General features: G+C 42.5%; 1 protein-coding gene across 5 annotated transcripts in view; it reads left to right on the forward strand.

Moving 5' to 3' along the window:
- Positions 1 to 24,070, forward strand: part of MPP4 (membrane palmitoylated protein 4) — a 52,683-nt gene that overhangs the window by 19,315 nt on the left and 9,298 nt on the right. For 2 of the 5 annotated variants that reach the window (XM_021718165.1, XM_021718166.1), the window contains 4 exons: positions 4,510 to 4,574; positions 18,316 to 18,357; positions 21,229 to 21,399; positions 22,855 to 22,935. In XM_021718165.1, coding sequence (XP_021573840.1) covers positions 4,510 to 4,574; positions 18,316 to 18,357; positions 21,229 to 21,399; positions 22,855 to 22,935 — 359 coding nt within the window. Of the gene's footprint in view, positions 1 to 4,509; positions 4,575 to 8,016; positions 8,035 to 11,033; positions 11,073 to 14,459; positions 14,481 to 16,601; positions 16,617 to 18,315; positions 18,358 to 21,228; positions 21,400 to 22,854; positions 22,936 to 24,070 lie in introns of all 5 variants that reach the window. The other 3 variants (XM_008069244.2, XM_021718163.1, XM_021718164.1) reach the window with 3 other exon arrangements.

Below are 24,070 nucleotides of genomic sequence, written 5' to 3' on the forward strand. Positions count from 1 at the left end.
GGGATTAAAGCATAGGGAATAAGGGATGATGACCCGAGCTGGGGGCTGAAGGGCACCCATAGGGATAAAAGGCCTATTGAGATTAGGCCTTGTGGTCAGAGAGTGGCAGACAGTGGTAGGAGGCTTGAGGGGAGTCTTGCAAGAAGCACACAGGAATGACGGGTTTATTGATTTAGTGCACATAGAAGAGACCATAGGAAACTGTCCTGCTGCTTTTTGTCACTGCCACATGAAAATATAATATGAAAATAAGAACTGAGTTTCATTTAGAGGCCGTGTGTCAGTAGCAGAGTCCACACAAGTGTCGTATCAAGGACAGCATGAGAGAAGAAGCCTCAGAGTCTCTTGATTCTCCTTCAGAAAACAGAGAGGCCCTTGGGGACTGGGGGAGAGAGTTAGAACCAAGTCTACTGCCACGTCTTGGTGAGAAGTCTGCCCCAGCACAGGCTGCCGCGGCTGTTGAGGAGTCACTCATCTCTCAGAGCCTTGGGAAAAGAGGTCCTTGATGTCTACAAACAATTTTTCCCTCTTCCCATCTCTTGGGCTTTACTGCGAATAAAAATTAATGGGGATCTTGCTGAAATACAGATTCCTGGGCCTTGTCCCCAGATAATCTCATTCAACAGATATGGATGCAGACAAGAATCTGCATTCCAACGCAGCATCTCAGGTGCGTGTGATGAGTGGTAGGAAAAGCAATGCTGTTCTAAGGAAGAGCAGGTGGGCAGAGACAAGGTTTTTGAGTTCTTCATAAGAAGAGTGACAGGTCTTTTAAAGGCAAGTAGCTGATTTTTCCCTTTCTTTCCTTCCTTCCTTTTTTCTTTCTTTCTTTCTTTCTTTCTTCCTTCCTTCCTCCTTTCTTCCTCCTTTCCTTCCTTCCTTCCTTCTTCCTTCCTTCCTTCCTTTCTTTCTTTCCTTCCTTTCTTTCCTTCCTTTCTTTCTTTCTTTCTTTTTTCCTTCCTTTCTTTCTTCCTTCCTTCCTTCCTTCCTTCCTTCCTTCCTTCCTTCTTTCTTTCTTTCTTTCTTTCTTTCTTTCTTTCTTTCTTGTCTCACTCTGTTGCCCAGGCTGGAGCACAGTGGCACAATCATGGCCACTGCAGCTTTGACTTGCTGGGCTCAGGTGATCCCCCTTCCTCAGCCTTCCAAGTAACTGGAACTATAAGTGCAAGCCACCATACTTGGCTAATCTGTTGATTTATTATAGAGATGAGGTCTCATCAAGTTGCCTAGGCTGGTCTTGAACCCCTGGGCTCAGGCAATCCTCTGGCCTCTACCTCTCAAAGTGCTAGGATTACAGGCGTGGGCCACCGTGCCTGGCCTTTCCCCCACTTTCTGCAGGTAGAAAATCACATCTGATTTTGGAAGATTGTGAAAGAATAGAGAGAAAGTTCTTCCAGAAAGGGCATTTGGGGAGCATAGTACCCATCTAAAGGAGTGTGGAATAGCAATATTGTCAGTTGGAGAGTTAGATGTTGATTGCTTATACTAAGGTAGCAAATAGTTTTGGCAAGTGGACATGACTTGAGAGAAAGATTCCCTGTTCCTCCAGAGGAATGGAAACATGTGGAGACATATAGAACATCATTTTGTAAGAATGAGAAACCAGAAGCTCCCAGAAAAGAAAGGTGAGGGTGGGTGAACTCTAAAGAGGGAGCTGACTGAGACAGACAGAGAAACAGAAAGTGAGACAGAGAAAGAGAAACATAGAGAGGGGGAGAGAGACAAAGAGAGAGAGAGAGAGAGAGAGAGAGAGAGAGACAGACAGACAGACAGACAGAAAGACAGAGAGAGAGGCAGAGAGACAAAGAGAAAGAGACAGTGACAAAGAGAATCAGGCAGACAGAGAGATTGTCTCTGTCTGTTTCTGTCTGTCTCTTCATCTTCCTGTCTTTCTGTCTCAGAGAAACAGAGAGAGACAGAGAGAGAGAGAGAGAGAGAAAGAGACAGAGAGAGACAGAGAGACAGAGAGATGGAGAGACAGAAAGAGAGACACAGAGAGAAAGACACACACACAGACAGACAAAGAGAAAGAGAGACAGGCTGACAGAGGGACAGAGAGAGACAGACAGAGAGACAGAGAAACAAAGAGAGAGATAGAGAGATGAAGAGACAGACAGAAACAGAGAGAGAAAAACACACACATAAACACACAGACAGACAAAGAGAAAGAGAGACAGAAAGACAGAGAGATGGAGAGACTAACACACACACACACACAGAGAGAGAGAGAGAGAGAGAGAGAGAGAGAGAGAGAGAGAGACAGAAAGATAAAGAGAGAGGGAGAAAAATCAGATTTCAAGGTAAACTAACCAGGGAGTGACCAGGGAACAAGCAGAAGGTTTAAAAGTGGGAAATAGTTACTCTGAGGGGCAGTCTCCTAACTAGGAATCAAGAACCTGGGTTCTAGGAATACATGTGCTGTGAATTAAAGTACCTGAATCGTGCAGAGAATATTTCTGAAAGAATGCATGAAAGACAGGGCAGATTTTTTTATACCATTAAAATTGTTACTATACCTTGTACATCTGTGCTAATTAAGAGTTGACAGTAAGGTTTCATGAATCATTTAGGCCTCATGATGCCTCAACATGCATTTAACCCCATTTCATAAATGGAAAACTAAGTTTCAGGTTTTAGGAGATTTGTCCAAGGTCCTAAGGAAAGAAGGCAAAACCAGAACCCAAATCTTTTAAATCCCAGCCCATGACTTTCTAGGTTTAGCCTAGATGCCTCTGTGCAACCTTTCCCACACTGTTTGACCTCCCTGGATTTGTTTCCTCATTTCTAAAGTGAGAAAGGTGAACCAAACTGCCCTTTCAAAACTCTCATATGAGGTAGAATCACACGGGGAGCTTGGTTTAAAATGCAGAGATGTCCTGGTTTGATCTCCAGAGAGTCAGAGGCAGGAGATCTAGGGAGGCCCAGATAGGTATTAATGAATGCCTCAGATGCACATCGAAGTTTGAGAGACTCAGCTAGATCAGTGCTTCTGAAAAATGTGTATCTGAAAAAAAGAGGTGCATCTGGCCAAACTGGGCTCTTATTAAAACAGAGATTCTAATTGGGAGGGGACTGAGCTCTCCATTTCTAACAAGTTCACAAGTGGAGCTGATGCAGCAGTTCTGGAAATTACAATTGAATAGCAAAGAATGGAGAATCATCAAGATCTCTCTTGCTCTAGACTTCATAGTGTTGAATAAAGGAAGGAGAATGTCTTTGTTTAGAAAGTTGCTTTGAAGGAGGTCAGGAAAGGAAGACCTGCCCAAAGGAGTTGCTGGAAAGGGACCCAGGGGAAGAAGAACACATCAGCAGAGGTTTCAGATGCTAAGGAAAGGTAGAGCCTTGCCCTGGAGCCCAGGAGTGGTTCTAGAGATTGAAGAAGGAACAGAGTCTTCTAAAGGACTATCTGTGGAGAGCCTCAGATAGTCTAGGAGGGAAATCAGAACATGCTATGAAAATTCCAATGAAACCATTAACAACAGGCTGACATGCCCGAGAGGCAAATTACCATGGGTCATTCACTGAAGCTCTGTGAGAGTGAACTCATGGTCATGGCTAAGATTGTCATTCTTTGTTGCTCTGCAAAGATCCTGTGAGACAGGAAAAGAGATGAGAAAGGTTATGTGTTTGGAGAATGTGTTTGGTACCTTTTCTCTTGGGTGGAGGCAGCAGAATGTTAAGAAACATTCTGTTTGTGGTTGTTCCGGTCTTTTTCACCTGGGTTAGCTTGAGTTCATTTTGTTTTGTTGTTGATGAAAAAGTCAAACTCTAAAATATTTAATGGCCCAGAGAACGTGTGCTTGAGCTGGTTGGGTTACAGCTTGGTTTTATACATTTTAGGGAAGCAGAAGTTACAAGCAAATGTATAAATTAATACAAGTAAGGTTTACATTGGCTTGGCCTGAAAAGGTGGGATATCTCCAAGCTAGGTAGCTTACAGGCCATAGGTGGATTCAAAGATTTTCTGCAAGACTTAAGCGAGTATAGACAGGTTCTCTTTTCAGATCCTAAAAAGTATCAGACTCTTAGTTAAATCTCTCCTGGATCTGAGAAAGACCTAGAAAGGAAGATTTTCTAGAGGCAAATTTCCCCTACAAAAGATGGCTCTGTAGGGCCATTTCAAAATATGCCAAAGAAATGTATTTTGGGCTATGTACCAGGCAATGCTATGCCAAAGTCAGGTTGGAATTTGGTATCTTCTTGCCACAGAGTCTGTTTTGTCAGTCTTATGACCTCTTTTTAATGTTAATGTGGTCAATTATGCCTACACTCCAAAAGGGATGTCTGACCGTATTCCCATCATGACCAAAATTCAGTGTTTCAGATTTCCCTTGGACCAGAGGAGGTCCATTCAGTCAGTTGGGGTGCTTAAGATTTTGTTTTTGGTTTATGATATTTTGTTATTGTTGTATGTATACAGTGTGTGTGTGTGTGTGTGTGTGTGTGTGTGTGTGTGTGTATGTGTGTGTGTGTGTGTATCTCACTGTGTTGTTTTTTTTTCCTGCATAGGAAGCAACGGGAATTCTGGTGGTCTCAGCCGTATCAGCCTCATACCTGCCTCAAATCAACCATATGTAAGTGTGTGGCCACCTGGAGCCCAGCATATGTCTGGGGAAGCCTCCCCTCCACTCCCAGGGCTGGCTTTGTGTCCAAGAGGGGATCTCTAGATGTCCCCACTGTCCTCAAACAATCTCTCTGGCAGCCAGCTATCTGGCGTTCTACCTTAGATATTCATTCCTTTGGATTTAGAAGCATTTTCCATTTATGAGAATGCAACTGTTCTTGTGCTGATGACACCTTAAGTCATCCCTCCCTGACTTAAAGTCCCCCAAAGATCTCTGTAGCTCATATGTGCGTGACACACCACTGGCAGGCTAGGCTGCATAGCCACATGCAAGCCTTCATCTGGGTTCTATTATCTTAGAAGCACTGATTGACAACCATGTGTGCCTTAGGTGAGTAAATACGGGACTGAATTGTCACTTACTGAATGCAGTTTGAACGTTGGACAATATTATTCAAACAGCAGGGAGGAGTGGTTGGTAAAGGAACCCATGGTGGCAAGAGCTTGTGAACCACTTTCTGTCCTAATAAAGGTGCTGTAGCTTGGCAAAGACCAGCTGGAGCCTGTGAAATAAGGCCCTTCTTCAATGACCCTAGATGGCCCCTAGAGAGGAGTTAAGGAAGGGGGTGGGCACCGGGAGAGAAGCCTAGAAGGATACTAGAATAGACAGCAATACCGGGCCAGCTTTGCCATGACAAGCCCTCACCCACTGTGTTATCTCACTTCTCTAAGCCAAAATCAGTTTTTCTTATTCTCCTATTGAAAAGATATGAGGGGGAACCCAAAAGACCCAGAATTTATTTATTAAAAATTGTGTATTTATTCTAACATGTTTAAACTTGTCACCTCCAAAGTGTTCTCCATTTGATGCAATACTCCTGTCGAGACACCTTTTCCACTGCTCAAAAACAGTTTTTGAACTTGTCAATCTTGATGCCTTTTGGTGCTTTTGCCATTTATTTGTTTCACCTCTTCCACATCAGCAAAAGATTTCCCGTTGAGGACTTGTTTTCATCTAGGGAAACAAAAAAAAATTGCTTGGATTGAGATCAGGTGAAGAGGGAAGGTGGGGCACGGAAGTTATGCTGTTTTTGGTCAAAAACCGCTGAACACTCAACTCTATATGGGCAGCTGTGCTCGTAAATCACCCATCATGAAATGGGCAGATGCATTGAAAGAATCTTAAAAAAAAAAAAAAAATCACTGAAACTGAACGCAAGCTCTCACAACAATGCTAGCTGGTACACTGATGCCGATGGGTTCCCAGAATACTTACCTAGCAAGGGAAGCCTGTGCTACACTCTTCAAAAGATAATTCCAGGGTTTTTTTGGTCCTTCTCACATGATGACAACTATGAAGGCATTTTTGAAAGAAGGAAACACTTATTCTCATTGATGATATTTTCATATTACATTTCAGTTATGAATATATATTTTACACGGTTACAGAAATAGCTGCAATACCATTTTTAATTTTTTTTAATTTTTTTTAATTTAACATATTATAGGCAGGTGTGGAAGTTCACACCTATAATCTCAGCACTTTGGGAGGCCGAAGTGAGAGGATTACTTGAGTCCAGTAGTTCGAGACCAGCCTAGGCAACATAGCGAGATCTCTTCCCTCTAGAAAAACATTTAAAAATTAGTTGGGCATGGTAGTGTGCACTTGTAGTCCCAGCTAATCAAGGGGGTGAGGCAGAAAGATTGCCTGAGCCTAGGAGGCGGAGGCCGTGGTCAGCTGTGATTGTGCCATTGCAATCCAGCCCGTGTGACAGAGACCAGATTCAAAGGAAAAAAAAATTATCAGAAACATTTGCATGGCCAGGTGCAGTGGCCTATAATCCCAGCACTTTGGGATTGCCTAAGTCTACCAGTTAGAGAACAGCCGGGGCCACTTGGTGAGACCTCATCTCTACAATAAATCAAAAAATTAGCCGGGCTTACTAGTGTGCATCTGTAGTTCTGGCTACTTGGAAGGCTGAGGTGGAAGGATCACCAGAGCCAAGCAGGTTGACGCTGGAGTGGCTGTGGGTGTGCCACTGCACTCCATCCTGGGTGACAGAGTGAGACTCCAACTCAAAAAAAAAAAAAAAAAAAAAGAACCATTTTCATGACATAATCTTCAAAGTGATAAATTTTAGTTACCGCTCTCATGTTTTGAAAAAAATTTGTTTTAAATCAAACTAGATTGAAATAATTATTTAATTTGCCTTCCTATTTTATTTCTCAAAGTTGCATGTAAACGTGAATTAGAGGCCAGATATGGTGGCTCATGTCTGTAATCCCAGCACTTTAGGAGATGGAGGCCAGAGGATTGCCTGAGCCCAGGGGTTCAAGACCAGCCTGGGCAACTTGGCGCAACCTCATCTCTACAATAAATTTAAAAAGTAGCTGGGTGTGATGGCACATGCCTGTAGTTCCAGCTACTTAAAGGCTGAGGAGGAAGGATTGCCTGAGCCCAGGAGGTTGAGGCTGCAGTAGCAGTGATCATGTGACTGCACTCCAGCCTAGGTGACAGAGTGAGACTCCAACTCAAAAAAAAAAAATGAATTAGTTACCAGCATCTGATAACTCCCTGTAGTGTGGCCACTGGTTGACATTTAATTTGCTCATGTAGCTTAAGTGCAATTTATATTGACTTTTTGGAAGGCCTCTCCTGAAAATAGTTTACATCATTCTAGTATTATCCTCACAAACCTCTAAGTCCAGAAACCTCAGGGCTGGAGCCACTGAATAAAGGGCCACCACTTTCAGGGGATGTTTCTGATGAAGTATAATCACTTTCTAAACTACTAGGTCATTTCTTTTCTTTTGAACAGTTTAGATGATGCAGAAAAATTATATTATTGCGTATTTTTCTGCTCTGCTTAAATCTTGACATAGGGGGAAAAAAATCTCAGAGGCAGGCTACTGAGTCAAGAGATACATGTAATTTTATTTGTCAAGAGTTATTGAAAAATTCCAGTCCTATGTTAGTTTGCAGATGCTTATTAAAAAGTTGTTTACTGAAGATGCACTTATCTTAAGGATGACACCTTAAGTTGTCATCCCTGCTTCTTTTCCTCTCTCCCTCTCTCTCTTATTCTTTTTTTTCCTTCCTTCCATTCAAGACTTGAGTTCCTAAAATATGCTATACTAAGCACACTAGTTCAAAAACGAGTAGAATGCCACCCTTACAGAGCTAATTGGGAGGAAAAGGAGTGGGAGTTACTAGAAGCCAGTAGAGTCTCATTTCCAACAAGACCCACACATGTATTTGTTGGACATGGCATTTGGTTAGCGTTCTGTCACTGAATCTTCCCTGAACTTTTAGAGAATCAACCCGGAATATTAACTTAATTACAATAATGTTGGCATTTTGCTTTTCTTGTTGTAAATTAATCTGAGAAACGGTAGCATAGACTATTGTGTTCTTTTTTTTTTTCCTGCTTCAATTATTTGCCTGGACCCAGCAATATCTATGGAAGAAGGTAAGAAATAGTATTTAGGAAAAAACTCATCTCCAAAGTCTCCTAGAAATGTCCTGCAGTTTTAAAATTCACTTCATTTCAGTTTACCTATTTATTAAGCTCTTCCTATATACCTAGTAGTGTGCTACTACTACAGGGCAGTAGGCATTAACACTAATTTATAAAAAGTTGTCAGTCAAAAGAATGCAAGCAAAGTATAATTGTACTAACACTGAGAGGAATAAAGAAAAGAGAAGTGAGTAACATTTATATGCAGCCCCAGAGTTTAACACAGCATGATAAGAACTCAGTAAAGGTTGTGAAACTGATTAGTTGTTTTGTTTCAACTGACTATACGTGACATAAAAACAACATTGTAAGGACATTGTTATTATTGTTCCCATTTTGTGGATTAAAAGACTGAGGTTCAGAGAAGGTGAGAACAGTTGTCAATGCAGTCTGGATTCAAGCTTTCGTCTGTCTGAAGGGCTCTGAGCAAGGGGGCAAATGGGACCTTCAGTTATTATCCCTTTCCTGTCTCCATTCTCAGCCATCCAGATGACTCATTGGGATGTCAAATACACGTGTGCATGTACACACCACACACACACACACACACACACACACACACACACACACACACTCACTCAAGCAAGAAAGCAAGATGCTGCCCACTTGTGGAGAGGGGAGAGAAGAGTGAAGTCCCTGTAGCCAACCCCCACATTTCACCCCTGAAATTGGAAAGGGAGATCAGAGGACTACAGAAGAATGACTTTTGAAAACTGATCCATGAGTACAGAGCTCCAACCTGTGTCCCCCAAGGACAGGAGAGGTGTGTGACACAGGCAGATGGAAGCAGAAATGGGGGCAGAGGGAGGTGGGGGACAAGTCCATGGTGCCTGCTTCGGTTTGTTTGCCTAGGATCATGTTGCAGGTTGCGCTCTTGAGAATTGCGAAGGGACACCTGGGTGTGAGCTAGGGACTCTGTGGTCTTGGGGGTAATAAGCAAAATCAGTGGCCCTATCTCTAGACCCCAGAGTTGCATGTCAGAAAAGTCAAGGCTTCTTGTGCTGTCCCTGGAGATTCACACATGGTCTCTGAGCCTGGATCTGGAAAATAAAAATGACCATTGCATTTTTTGTTTGCCTTTAAGAAATAACTTTGTTATGTCCTGGGAATTAATGAACTCACTGTTGTTATAAATAGCTAATCTGAAAAATAATCTCAAAATTTGTGAAAGAGAGTGGATGATGGCACTGCATATCTCTGCTGTGTCACCAGTTTATCTGTGCCCTTATCTCTACGAGACAGTGTTATTTCATAAAGATTTTCAGGGCAGGCACAGTAGCTTATGCCTATAATCCCAGTACTTTAGGAGGCCAAGGTGGGAGGATCGCTTGTGTTTGAGACCCGCCTGGGCAACCTAGCAAGACCTCGTCTCCACAAAAAATCAAAAATATTAGCTGGGAGTGGTGGCACTAGCCTATAGTCCTGGATACTTAGAAGGCTGAGGCGGGAGACTCGCCTGAGCCAAGAAGGTAGAGTCTTCAGTGAGATGATCATACTACTGCACTCCAGCCTGAGTGAAATCCCAACTCAGAAAAACAAAAAGATTTTCATATTTCATTTAAAAGCACTAATGAATGATGTGGTTTTTAAGGGGGTGATAATGATACTTTATGACATTACAGCTTATTATATGGACTATGCTTTGTACATAGCCACCTGGCTCATACATTTTCATCTAATACAATGGAGTCCTTTTGTCCCTCCAAATGAAGCTATATAGAAACTTCATTTATTAAAACTCTTTCAGTGAGCACCTGGGACTTGCTGGGCCCTGCTGGCACAAGACGGACTATGCTGAAGGAGAAAAAAAAAGTGTTTCCAGGACATATATTCAAGTCAACTATGTTGATATTCAAAGGAAAATTCAGCTGAATAAATAATGGCTCACTTACATGCAAGACACTCTAGCAAGCGTATTTGAAAGTTAGTAAGACATTTCCTGCTTTTGAGGCATTGTCTAGGAGAACAAAGGAGGTAAACACCTACGTGGCCACCAAGGTGAGCAGGTGTGCAGGGGCAGGAGGTCAGGATGACAGGAAGAAGAAACTCTGTGGGCTCACAGCAGGGTGTTCATGTAGCTCAGTGTTGGAGATGAACTCTGAAGCATTACACATCCAGGGAACAGCATTAGCAAAGGCACAAAGGAAGAACCACAACCCTGACTCTAACGGTAGTATAAAAAATGTGAAGGAGAGGAGGGATGGCAGCCTTCCCAGCTGAGTTGGGTTCATTCGTGGAGGGTTTGAGGAGCTGGAATAAGTGGTTTTTAAAGTCATATTCTGGGCATGGTGGCTCACACCTGTAATCTGGGCATGGTGGCTAACACCTGTAATCTCAGGTCTTCGAGAGCCCGAGATGAGAGGATCTCTTGAGGTCAGGAATTCAAGACCAGCTTGAACAACATTGCAAGACTTTGTCTACAAAATTTAAAAAATTACCTGGGCACAGTGGCATGCACCTGTACTCCCAGCTACTTGGGAGGCTGGTGCAGGAGGATCACTTAAGTTCAGGAGTTTGAGACTGCAGAGAGCTATAATTGTCTCAGAGAGTGAAACCCTGTCTCTAGAAAAAACAATTAAAGTGATATCCTTTAGTTATCTTCTATATGCCTTGGCTAAGGGTAAAAGTAGTTAACATGTATTGAGTTCTTACCATGTGCCTGAGCTTTTCATGAATTATCTCAAACCTATCCTATATGGGAGAAGTCTGGCATTCAAAACCTGTGCATTTACACTTGAACTTTCATGTCCTATAGCCTTCCATAGCCACCTGGCTCATACATTTTCATCTAATACAATGGAGTCCTTTTCCCTCCAGGTGAGCTTGAGTGGTAAGAGCAATGTTTTGGAAGGAGCTCTGAGTTGTATGGACAGAAGCTTACACCCAGGAGTTTTGTTTTTAATGTGGATACATGTTAAATTCTGTTTTCCCCTTTCTATGCTCTTTTATAGAAGATGACATGAAGATTGATGAGAAATGTGTGGAAGCAGGTAACGTTTCCTCTTGATTGATTTCCTACTAGAAGAAATAGAAAGTACCTGTAGCCATCTAGTCACAGATGATCTGGAGCAGTCAACCAAAGGGATTACAGCCTTTCCTCTGGAAGAAATATATAAAATAACCCCCCAGCCCACCTTTTTTCAGTGGTTCTGACACTTATAAGGAGAACCTGTGGGAGCACCTCCAGGCTCCCACCAACCTACCAGAGAATATTCTAGAAAGCAGCATCTTATAAATGATCTCAGAAATACTTCGTAACACTCAGCTCAGATGGTGGAACACTTGGAGACCCCTGTGCTATTTGTGACATGCCATAAAATATTGCAATATAATTTTTTTTTTTTTTTTGAGTTGGAGTCTCACTCTGTCACCCAGACTGGAGTGCAGTGGCCGCTCCTGGCCACCGCAACCTTGACCTGCTGGGCTCCGGCGATCCTTCCACCTCAGCCTTCCAAGTAGCCGGAATTACAGGCATGCGCTACCACGCCCGGTTGATTTTTTTGATTTATTACAGAGATGAGATCTCGCTGCCCAGATGGGTCTCGAACCCGCGGGCTCAGGCAGTCCACTCACCTCAGCCTCCCAAAGACGCAGGATTACAGGCTGAGCCACCGAGCACGGCTACAATATCATTTTTAAAAAGCAAAATATATGTGTGTATATATTTTAATGGCTAGACAAAGACTGAGTCGACCTAGACTTAGGGAGTACACATGCATGCTCATTATGTGAACATATTGTGTTGTGTTGGGGACTCGGTCTCAGGTGGCCCATTCCCCAGATAGTGAACATTGTGCCCCATAGGTAGTTTCTGAACCCTAACCTCCCCCCCATGCCTCTCCTTTTATTGGTGCCCCAGGGTCTGTTATCTCCATCTTTGTGACCGTTTAGTTTCTGTATATGAGTGAGAACATGTGGAGTTTGGTTTTCTGTTTCAGAGTCAGTTCACTTAGGGGGATGATCTCCAGCTCCATCCCTGTTGCTGCAGAGGACATGATTTCACTCTTTTTTATGGCTGCATAGTACTCCATGGTGTATATATACCACATTTTCTTTATCCAGTCAATTGTTGGTGGGCTCTTATGTTGGTTCCACGATCTTGCTATTGTGAATAGTGCTGCAGTGAACATACAAGTCCAGATATATTTTTTTATATATTGATTTATTTTCTTTTACAGAGATCCCTAGTAGTGCAATTGCTGGGTCAAAATATGCATTTTATTATTAAGTTTGATGCCTTCTCTGATATAGTCTAGTATAGATAGATAGTAATAGGTTTCCATATTTTCAAAAATACAAGAGAAGACCCCAAAAGATGAAATTTATTTATTAAAAAATTGTGTATTCTTACATGTTTAAACCTCAGTCACCTTCAAAATACTCTCTGGTATAATACACCTATTGAGATGCTTTTTACACTGCTCAAAATGGCTTTTGAATTCATCAATGTTGATGTCTTTTAGTGCTTCTGCCATTTTTTGTTTCACCTCTTCCATATCTGCAAAACATTTCTCTCTGAGGACTTTTTTCAACCAGGGAATCAAAAAAAAAAAAAAGTTACTCATTGAATAAGGAGGATGGGACATGGGAGTCATACTGTTTTTGGTCAAAACCTGCTGAACCCTCAGCATGGCATGGGCAGGTGCACTTGTAAATCACCCATCATGAAATGGGCAAACGCATTGAAAGAATCTCCAAAAAAAAATCCACTGAAGCTGAATGCAGCCTCTTACAACAACGATAGCTGGTATACATCAGTGGAACCCTGTCCTACAAGGGGCCCACCCTCCAAAAGATAATTCCATTGGGGGGGGTAATCCCTCATGTGTGAAAGCTTTTTACATCTCTGGTATTTATTTTGTAAATTGAGAAAATATTTTTCACATTTAGTGGCAGAACTAGGATTGGCTCAGTAATCACTAGGGTTTTGTTGGGAGATTAGTTGGAGAGACTTTAGTATCATAGGTGAATGCGTCTTAGCTTTACCTAGTTTTTAGAAACGAAAGAACAATGTCAAATTTTAAAATAGTGAGTATTTCAAAGATTTATATTTATTTTTTAGAACAAGTACAGAATACTGCTGATGCTATGTTTACCAAGCGTACATTTTTAAACTTGCAATAATATTTATTTCCTTTCTACAGTTTGAATTATAATTTATTAGGTAATATATTCACATAGTCCAAAATTCAAAAAATCACAAAAGTACATTCATTCAGAAGCCCCTCCCCGCTGTGTTCCCTACTCAGTGTTTCTCCTTGGGGCACTGCATGTGGTCAGATCTTTCAGTGTGCCTCCAGACACACTCTGCCTTGTTCAAGCTATGATGTGTAATTTTCTCTTTTATTCTTTCTCATCCCCACAGTTTTTTCCCCAAATATAAATGCAAATGCCCTTGATGGTATGAAAGACATTGTTCTGTTTCTGGCTTTTTCACTTAACATTATATGCCTTGGGGATGATTATATCTTAGTATGTAAAAAGCCTCTTTATATTTTAACAGCACATTGGTTATTGTGCACTTATACAATCACTTACTTGTAGACATTTGAGTTATGTCCAATTGTTTCTGTTACAAGCAGCTATTTATAACTATATCATTTCACATGCATGCGTATACCTTAGAGGCAGCGTTGCCTGATGCAAGGGTGCAGGCACTGGAAATGTTGCTATATATTTCAAATTGCCCTCCAGAACATTTCTAGCTGTCTAATTTTGCATCCCTCTTTTTTTTAATTTAGTTTTTTTTTTAGAGATGGGGTTTTGCTATGTTGCCCAGGCTGGTCTCAAACTTCTGGCCTCAAGCAGTCCTCCCACCTCAGCCTCCCAGAGTGCTAGGACTACAAGCACGGCCACCATGCCCAGCCCTAATCTCTTTTTAAAATGCTAACAAGAATGGTTTTAAACAGCGAGGTAGCTGGTTCATTGCTCATCTTTCTCAGGGGCTGAATAAGCCTAGGCAACCAAGATCTTCATGGGTTCCCTGCTTCTCCCACCCTGCCCCCCTTGCAGGTCCCCAACACTTCAGGTAGGGTGTGCCCCTCCCACCTCTGCAAGCTCGTTTTCCCTACCCTTTGGGCCTCTTTTCAAATTTTATTCTCTTTGGTCTCCTCTATTTGTGATTTTTATTTACTTATTTTAAGCTCCTGCCGCACTCCTGATTGTCATTACAGCTCAACTGCTGAACACCACATATTTCATTTTAGGCTTGTATAGGCCCTAGAGACACCTTTGGCTTGACCTTGATTGGGGGGGGGACCTCGAAAGATGGGGGAGGGGAGCAGAAGTATAGGTGGGGGAATTTGACTCAAAAATATAAACTCAGTGTGGGCAGTAATGCAGTGACATTTTTCATTTTTGCCTCCATGGAAATGTAGATGAAGAAACATTTGAATCTGGTAAGTAAAAAAAAAATGAGTATTTGGTACCAGTTTTTAATTGATATTGCAAAGTTTGGTATAAGTTGAACACATATTTAGGGTTATAATAGTAACCTAGTTGAGAAACTGGGAAGTGTGGTGTCTATACTGAATCAATTTTCTTTATATTATTTGTTATTATTGATGACACATGGTAAGTATCAAGTGTCTATCCTTCAAAATAACGTTCACATCATTAGTAACAAAATAGGCCCACAGAGTGTTATTTTTTTTAACTGCCAACCTGCTGGGTATGTTAACATTACTCACCTGATTCCAAGTATACTGTATTTCCTGATTTTCTTTACTAAATCAGTCTCTAATTGCTTTAACATATTATTCCTAACTAAATTAAGGCGATTTCCCTCTTTCTCTTATCATACAAAATATGTCTAGTCTTTTATTACTTACCAGAACACTTTTTATTCTAGTGTTCACCTGCTTTCTTTCCATGTTTCTGTATTTCATATAAGGAACATTTTCTGATTTTCTTACTTCTTTTAAATCCATGCTTCTTTGTTATAGGTAGATATAAGCATCTAGTAGTTTCTTATATTTTCCAGAGATGTTATGCTTGAGATTTATATTTTTATATACATACTTTAAAAATATAAATTACTATTGATGTTTCCTTCGTATTCCATTGAACATTTTTTTTTAAAACTGTGTAGTAGATTACCCAGTCTATTATTTCCTTTCATAGAGTAAGGAGATTGCTATAAATGTTAGTTATAAAAATAAGACAATATTGAGACAGATGGAGCTGAAAACCACTCACCTAAATTATTTACTTCCCATCTATGTTGTTTCTAAATTCCATTAGAAGGTCACCTGTAGGGGTAGTTTGACTGTCTATACCTACTTGGTGTTTGGGATTGGCTTCATTTTTAATTCCTCCCGCTCATACTCATCCTTCTTTTTTCCAGTCACTCTTTGTTTTGCTGGAAAACACATGCTAAGGTCCTGGAGTACTTACGGGGTGTGAAAGGAGAGGCAGTGTGGCTTAGTGGGTAGACTTGAGACCATGAACTTGAGCCAGACTGTCCAAGCATGACTCCTAGTTGATTACTCACGAACTACCTCTGGTGTTTAAACTCTGTGGCCTTCAGGTTCCCCAACTCTAAACAGGAGCAATAATTTACACAAGTAAAGTGTTTGGAATGGTGCCCAGCACACAGTAAGCACCGCAGGAGTGTGACGGGCATGGTTACCAAGCTGGTTCTCTAAACACAGCCCTGCGGGGAGGCGAGCAGCTGCCCTTGCCCGCTGGAAAGCTCTCCACTGAAAGACTGGAAGCTCTCAAGTCCATGCTGAACCCCGCTCCCCTGGGAGTTCAATAATGAAAAGCTAGCCCCCAGCTGGCATCTTCTCTAAATGAATAACCCTTGGCATCGATTCATAATGCTTATTTCTGTGACTAGACCACTTCGTGGGCAGCTAAGATTCTTCAGTTTCGGTTTCTACTCCGAATGAGGAATGATGTGACCTTCTTGAGTTTCTCCAGGAGGTGATGGGAGAGTCTATTTAATCAGGAATGACATTTAAAAACAAAACAGGGAATGCGGGTTTTCAAGATGTCTAGGAAACAAAGAAAACAGTTTGTTGGATTTCCTGGCTTCAAGGGAAATGGAGGTGCAAGTGTATACACCAGACCCGAAGGGTGGGAGAAAGAAGCTGCTCAGGCCAGAGGCTGCGGGTCGCCTCTCGTGGGCCATCTCTACCACGTCCTCCCCTTCACTGCTGGGCAATATGGCTTCTGGGAGAGGAGGAAGAAGGTGCACATCCGCTGCCTTCCTTTAGTTTCTATCATTCAATTTCTCCCATCTTGTACAATCAAATAAAGTCTTCATGGATGAAATGTCATCAGGGAGAGACTTGGAGAAAAAGTTACTGTCCCCGACCAGCAGTCAGGTCAGTTCAGTGTCTGAGTCCCCGATTGTGTGTTGTTTTTTCACCAGTCATGCCCTAGCCAAGTTACAACTTTTGCTAACGTGGACATGAATGCTTCGCTATGTGACTTGCCTTGATTTGATGGCTAATGTGAGCTTCTCACAGGCTTAACTTTTTCCTGTCTGTTTCTGCACTCACCCACATATCCAGAGGAACTTTCAGAAGGTAATTGTTTTTATTTTGGGGGTACGCCAAGTTAGGGCTATGTTTAAGATCTTTGAGGACCTCAAAGTGGATACTTGACAAGATAACTTTTAAGATAAAGATAGGATATTTTATGGGTGAAATGAATAATAAAATATTCAGTTTCATAGCAAACATTTAAAAATGAACATTGAAAGTAATTCAGTTTTATGAATCTATTCCTCAGTAAACATTCCCTTTTAAACATATTGCTATATGTCTCAGTTAGAAAATGTGCTTCCTTACCAAAAGATGGAATTGATGTTGGTGTGTTTTCTTTGTATTTTAAAATGCATGTTTTTTAAACAAAGTTGAGAAAAAAAGGTTGTATATGTCAGTTCATTCTAGGAACAAAGGCACTCTATTATTTCAATGATCAGAACAGAACTGTATAAATGACAAAGAACTTAAGTAAAAAGCAATTTGAAAAAGACATTTTTATAACATGTTTTCCTGGGGCTTATAACAATTTTTGTGATGCCCCAGTGGAAGGAGAAGCAGGAGAATGAACTAGCTTTAGAGACTTCCTAGGTGCTAGGCACAGTTTTCCTCACTTTGTCCTCTCAGATTTCTGGTTAATCAGAAACACTTGGCAGACAGAGAGTGAACACAATAAGTCCCCTACATTCGAACCTTCAAGTTACAAACTTTAACAATGCACATCTGCATCTTTTAATGTATTATTTCTTCCCACCAGGTGTCAGTATAGCCTGTCAAATACATAGAGTATTACATAGCCAAATGTGTTATTTGAGTACCTAGGCTAAATTTGTTGAACTTAAAACAAATTGAACTTACAAATGTGCTCTCAGAACTGAACTTGTTCATTTGTTGGGGACTTCCTGTACTGATTTTATATAGAATGAACTATTTTATTTATCTTAATGTAATTATTTTTTAATTTTTTTATAGACAGGGACTCATTCTGCTCCCAGACTGGAGTGTAGTGGTGTGATCATAGCTCACTATAGCCTGGAACTCCTGGGCTCAAGCAATCTCCCCACCTCAGCCTCCTGAGTGGCTGGAACTACAGGAGTGCACCACCACACCCAGCTAATTTTTTATACTTTATAGAGACAGGGCTTTTACTATGTTGGTCTTGAACTCTTAGCCTCAAATAATCCTTCCAAATCGGCCTCCCAAAGCACTGGAATTACAGGTGTGAGCCACTGCACACGGCCAGAATGAACCATTCTAAAAGGGAGAAAAGAAAAATCCATGTCTAGCAAAGAGGTTCATTATAGGACTGGCATGAACACCATATGTATAAGTTAAAGCCAAAGCGAGTTTATCTATTCTTTTTTTTTTTTAAATTCGGTTTCCTTAAGGTATGTTTAAAAATGTATACCCAGTTTTTATGTTTTTGCTATGACTCAGTATCTTTCCTGTAACTTTAAACAAGCCTAAAGTAGCTTTTTGTTATCAGCCGTACTCGACAGAATACATTCAGTGTAATGTTAACGTTCTGTGAAGTGTCTCTCTGTAGTTTGTTGTGTGTGAATAATAAGATGGTAAATGCTTAGAACATTCTTCAATAAGCCACTGGGGAGGGGGATAAATTCCACTGTGCTGCCATCTACTGAACTGTCACTTGAAAAATTGAAAATAATTTCCATGCATTTTTTTCTAAGTAAACTTCTCACCCTCACACACTCTGCTCCTGCTGTTCCCTGTGCTGCAGACAAGGAGGAATTTGTTGGCCATGGGCAAACGTTCTTTATCGGTAGGTGATGATTAATGAGAGGTGGGTTTTTGTCACAAAACTGCATTCATACCAGACTGATGCTCATCTGAAAGCTTTTTTGCTGATATTTCCAAACATGTTCCTTGTCCCTCTGTCCTTTCTTTTTGTTAATGTTTTGATCTATTGATTATTCATTTTTCTTCATCTAATCTCCAATGGGTACCTCTTAATTATTCACTAAACACAAATCTTTTCATTTTTTTATTTCAGACTGTTCTATAATCTATCTATCCTTTCTAAAAAGACCAACTCTCTAACAATTAAACTTAAACTTTATGGCCACGTTTCTGTGATCCATCACCGGGGCAGAGCTTTCTGAAGAATGAGGCACCACTCGTGTAAAACCCTCTGGGCTTCTTTCTCCAGGGAGGCAGGGGGAGAAGTGTAGCACTGTGCATCTGTAAGCTAGAAGGTTGATTCCCAAGTCTGGGTGTACTTTGGAATTATCCTGAGAGTTTAACATGATTGCTTCCAGAATCATTCAGCCCCAAAGCCATCAGGTAGGGTTGAGCAGGTTGGGCAGCTGCATGCTGGTGGGGAAGAAGGAGTGTGGTAGGGTGTAGAAGGGTACAGGGGGCATCTGCACACAGCGCAATGGTGGCCGGGCACAGGTTGTTAAAGTCAGGAGGGCAGTTGCCATCTCCTGGCCTCTAATACCTTACAGCCTCTGCAGAGATGCCCTCCTTATCTAGCCTGGGCTTTGATACTTTCTGCCTGGCTGCCAGCACTGCCTGTCCCTGTCCTGCACAGGTGTCCTTGGTTGATATAATTAGCAAGTACCTTGAAGACAGTAAGAGCCAGGACTCTCACTGATGGAGAAGGGAGTTCTGGATACAGAAACTCCTGCAGTGCTGGGTTGGCATTGCAGGTCCTAGTATGAACTCAGGGCTTCCAATATACAAGGGGGATTCCCAAAACCCAGAATTATATTTTGGAGGGTGGGTCCCTTGTAGTATAGGCTTCTTCTGCTAGGTAAGTGTTCTAAGAACTCACCAGCATCAGTGTGTACCAGATAGTGTTGTGAGAGGCTATGTATGGCTTCAAGGAAGTTTTTTTGGAGATTCTTTTAACGTGTTAGCCCATTTCTGATGGGGGATTTACGAGTGCAGTGGCCCATACTACGCTGAGTGTTCAGCAGTTTTTTACCAAAAATAGCCCCACTCTCCCTGAGCAACTTTTGTTTCCCTGGATTAAAAAAAAAAAAAAGTCCTCAAAGGGAAACATTTTGCGGATGTAGACAAGGTGAAACAAAAAATAACAGAAGCACTAAAAGGCATCAAAGTTGACGAGTTCAAAAACTGTTTTCAGCAGTGGAAAAAGCCTTGATTGGTGTATTGCATCAAACGGAGAGTACTTTGAAGGTGACTGAAGTTTAAACCTGTAAGAATAAATATACAATGTTTTATAAATAAATTTCAGGGTTTTTGGATCCCCCCCTAATAAGTAGATACAAATGTGGATGTATTTATACACACACAGAGCTCCTAGCTCTAGCAACTGAGAGAACCCGGGGCAGTCCTAAAAATACCAGAAAACCCTGGGACTCAAAATGCAGATTAGCCGGGCCCGGTGGCTCAGCCTGTAATCCCGTGCCTTTGGGAGGCTGAGGTGAGTGGATTGCCTGAGCCCGTGGGTTCGAGACCCGCCTGGGCAACTTGGCGAGACCTCATCTTTACAATAGATCAAAAAATCAGCTGGGCGTGGTAGCGCATGCCTGTAATTCCGGCTACTTGGAAGGCTGAGGTGGAAGGATCGCCAGAGCCCAGCAGGTCGAGGCTGCGGTGGCCGGGAGCAGCCACTGCACTCCAGTCTGGGCGACAGAGTGAGACTCCAACTCAAAAAAAAAAAAGGCAGATTAAGTAGGAGTACAGGAGTTCAGAAATGCTGACTCAGATGTCCAGTTTTGCCTCATCACACAGCCCTGCAACCACCTGGCCTGTCTGTGTGTGTCAGTGTAGACGTCTGCAAAAAATGACTTGCTGTCTCCACCCTGACCCAAGCTGCCACTGCCTTTCAACCAGACCACAGCAGGGGCCTCTTAACTGCTCTTCCCGGAGGCCACACCGACTGCCCTATGATTCACACCCTCCCCATGGCAGTCAGAAGAACCCTTCAAAAGCAGTAATCAAACCATGCCACCCCGCCTCTCAAGCGTCCAACCGCTTCCCATCACACCTCACCACAACCACCCACAGGTCCCTGTGGGATCAGCGCCAGCCACCCCTACTCCTCTTCCCACCACGCTCTCCTGCTCATCTCCCTGCAGCCACAGGGCCTTCCTGGCTGTTCCTGGGACACTCTGAGCACGTCCCTCTCTCCTCACCTTTGCGTTTGCTGTTCCCTCTGCCTGGCTTGCTCTTCCTCGCAGGGCCTTCCTTGGCGGTTCCGTTGCTTCATCCAGACATCTGCCCAGTGCCAGCCTTTCAGAGACACCCTAAGCCAACTTCCTGCCTGAAAAAGCACCCCGTCACTCCCCATCCATATATCTTATTCTAAGCACTTGTTTGTGTTGTTATTGATGATTGCTGTCTCTCTTCCTTCACAACGTGTCAATTTCATGAGAAAATGGTCTTGGCTTCGTTCGCCCCTCTATGCCCAGTGCCGCCCTAGCCCAGGGTGGGCACCTGGGAGATCACACCTGGGGCCTTTGTTGTTTCTGGAGATCACACGTGGTCCTTTCGTTATTTTTCCTTTACATTTCCCCCACCTTCTAACTTCAGACAGGCAGGCCTATCTTTATCTTAATGAGCACTTTAGAATCGCAGTCGCTGCCTTCTGTTTTATCAGATCCGAAGCCAGAAGGAATCTCCCCTGCCTGGCTCTAATGCCCTGTGCGTGTCGCCTCTGCAGCTGGTTTCCGCCGCAGCATGCGCCTTTGCCGTCGGAAGTCTCACCTGTGTCCCCTGCGCGCCGGCGTGTGCTGCTCTGAGAGTAGCTACAGCGCCGTGGGGGCCCCTTACGAGGAGGTGACGAGGTACCAGCGCCGCCCTGCGGACAAGCACCGCCTCATAGTGCTCGTGGGTACGTCTCTGGGCACTGACGACTCATCCGTGGGACGTTTTTTTTCTTCTAGATTCCATTGTCTTGCGAGGTAGTGGGAGTAAAAGGAGGACGCACCATGAACTCCCGTATACCTTCTTTTTAAAAAGCAGTGGCTCAAGCCTGTAATCCCAGCACTTTGGGAGGCTGAGGTGAGAGAATTGTCTGAGACCAGCCTGGGCAACTTGGTGAGACCTCCTCTCTACAATAAATCAAAAAATTAGCTGGGCATGGTGGCTCACGCCTGTAGTTTCTGCTACTTGGAAGGCTGAGGCAGAAGGATTGCCTGAGCCCAGCAAGGGGAGGCTGCGGTGGCTGTGAGCAGCGTCCCACTGCACTCTAGCCTGGGCGACAGAGTGAGACTCCAACTGAAAACAAACAAACCTGTTTTATATGTGTGTTTACAAATAAAACATTGTTGTCTCAAGCAATTTTTGGGTCTACAATTGACTGTGGTATGCCATGGTTTTTATGAACTTAGATAATAGCAAGGTGTGTTATGATGAGTTTATACCTGAGATTATTTTTGCCTTTTTGGAATTTGTTCTATAAGCATAGATGAGTGTTTGCCCAGACTGAATCATTAGTCTATAGCCTAAAAACAAATCCTTAAAGTCTATTTCCCTAAGAAATCAGCAACTGCCTCTTTCAGAAAGTGTCTACAGTCTTCTAGACTGTCTCTTTGATGCTGGAGATCAGGGCAGATACAATGCTAGGGTGGCCTGCTTTTGCCACCAAGACCTTTCTCTGCAAAACCAGTCCCCGCAACAGTAGTAACTGATGCCATCCTGTCTGTATGTTCAGCTGTGAGCAGCGAAGGTCCTTGTCGAGTAGGAGAACCTGCCTTACAGTCAGGACCAGAGGCATCCTTTGCAGGGCCAGTGGGAAAACTCAAGGCCCCTGGTTCAAGATGCAGCGGCAGGGCATTAATCCAGGCGCGGGATCCTTCTAAGCATGGACCCTGCCCAGCCAGACTCTATGCTCATGAAGTCAGCCCTGCCTCCAGGCAGTCATGGGACGCTGTCGCAACCTGGTCAGAAATATGCCCCTGAATTCTGCACATCACAGAACCTGTAACTGTCGAGGCTGATTATAATAGAAACATCATTGGAAGAAGAAAGGCAGATCTTTCACATTATCTGCCATTAGACCAGCTAATTCTCTTGGCATCCCACATTAGACGCAGTTTCCTGGGGGGACAGGCTCCTGCAATCTCATTTCTGAATATTGAAGCAGTGTGGGTTACTCCATGGGATGCTAGGAATATTCTCAAGAGTTTCCTGGGGTTGTTCCGATTCATGAGAAGGGAAGTTATATCATTTCCCTGAAAACATTTGCTCTCAAGTTTCCTCAGTAGAGAGAGTAAGATGATGATTTCACCACATAATTCTGTTTATCCACATCTAATGATTTCTGTATGTGAATTTTTGTGTTTAGGACCTTCTGGTGTTGGAGTAAATGAGCTGAGAAGACATCTTATTGAGTTTAATCCCAGCCATTTTCAAAGTGCTGTGCCACGTATGTTTAGCTTTTCTTTTCTAGTGGTTCATGTTTTGGTAAAACTGTCTTTGCGTCTTCAAATGTACTGATCCCACTTAACTATGTCATACCATCTTTGTTGCAAGAGTATAAAGGATAGTCATTAAATATTTCTAACTATATTTATTTTAATGAAGAGACTTATTTATTGGTGTGTAACCAGCTGGCTTTTAAATGGCGATTCTGTCATTTTTAAATTTCTTAACAATTATACAGATGGCCTTTCAGGAAAACTAATATTTCCCAATAATAGCTAACATACATTCAGTGCTTGCTGTCTTCCCAGCACTGTGCTTAGTTCTTTAAATGCCTATTTATCTTTTATCTAAAATTTTTTGTGTATGTACCTATAACTTTATATAAACCTATGAGTATAATGATACAGTACATGGTGGTTTTTAAAATGGTAATTTCTTATTTCCTTTTACTCCTGGCTTATTTATTTCTCTTAAGTGCCCCCTTTACCACCCCCAACTCCCAAGATGTAATCTTCCAGACTTTTCTCTATATTCACTCCACCCATTTAGAGCTGTTGTGGGACTTTTTTTTAAGCTTTAAGACATTTGAGAACTACAAGTCTAAAAATGTAAAGTATTATTTATTTCCTACTGTGATTCATCCTTCAAAAAAAAAAAACTGTAAAACTCACTCTAAGAAAACCTGTTTTGTTGTAAAAATAGAACTTGAGATAGAATTCCTGATTTCAAGAAAATAGAGGGTTTATAGTAATGCATAGTTTCTAATACGTGTAAAAGGAGGCTAGAGTTTTGACTGAGGCACCAAATTGCAAATCTTTAAATGAGGAATGTGAAAGCCAGGTAAGCCCCTCGCACACATCAAGGGCGTATAAGGGTTGGAAGGGAAGTTCACAGGTTTTCAGGGAGGCCTCTGGAGGCAGCCTCGCTGTGAGTCCCACCCCAACAGCATGTGAGTGTAGGTGCTGCCCCTTCCCCCAAGGCAAGAGAGAGGAATTCAGAGAGACTATTTCAAAAGCTTTCTGTGCCGGGCTCGGTGGCTCAGCCTGTAATCCCACACCTTTGGGAGGCTGAGGTGAGTGGATTGCCTGAGCCCACGGGTTCGAGACCCGCCTGGGCAGCGAGACCTCATCTCTACA

Source organism: Carlito syrichta, unplaced genomic scaffold (assembly GCF_000164805.1).
Source record: "Carlito syrichta isolate Samal-C Ts95f unplaced genomic scaffold, Tarsius_syrichta-2.0.1 Scaffold311878, whole genome shotgun sequence".
Taxonomy (NCBI): domain Eukaryota; kingdom Metazoa; phylum Chordata; class Mammalia; order Primates; family Tarsiidae; genus Carlito; species Carlito syrichta.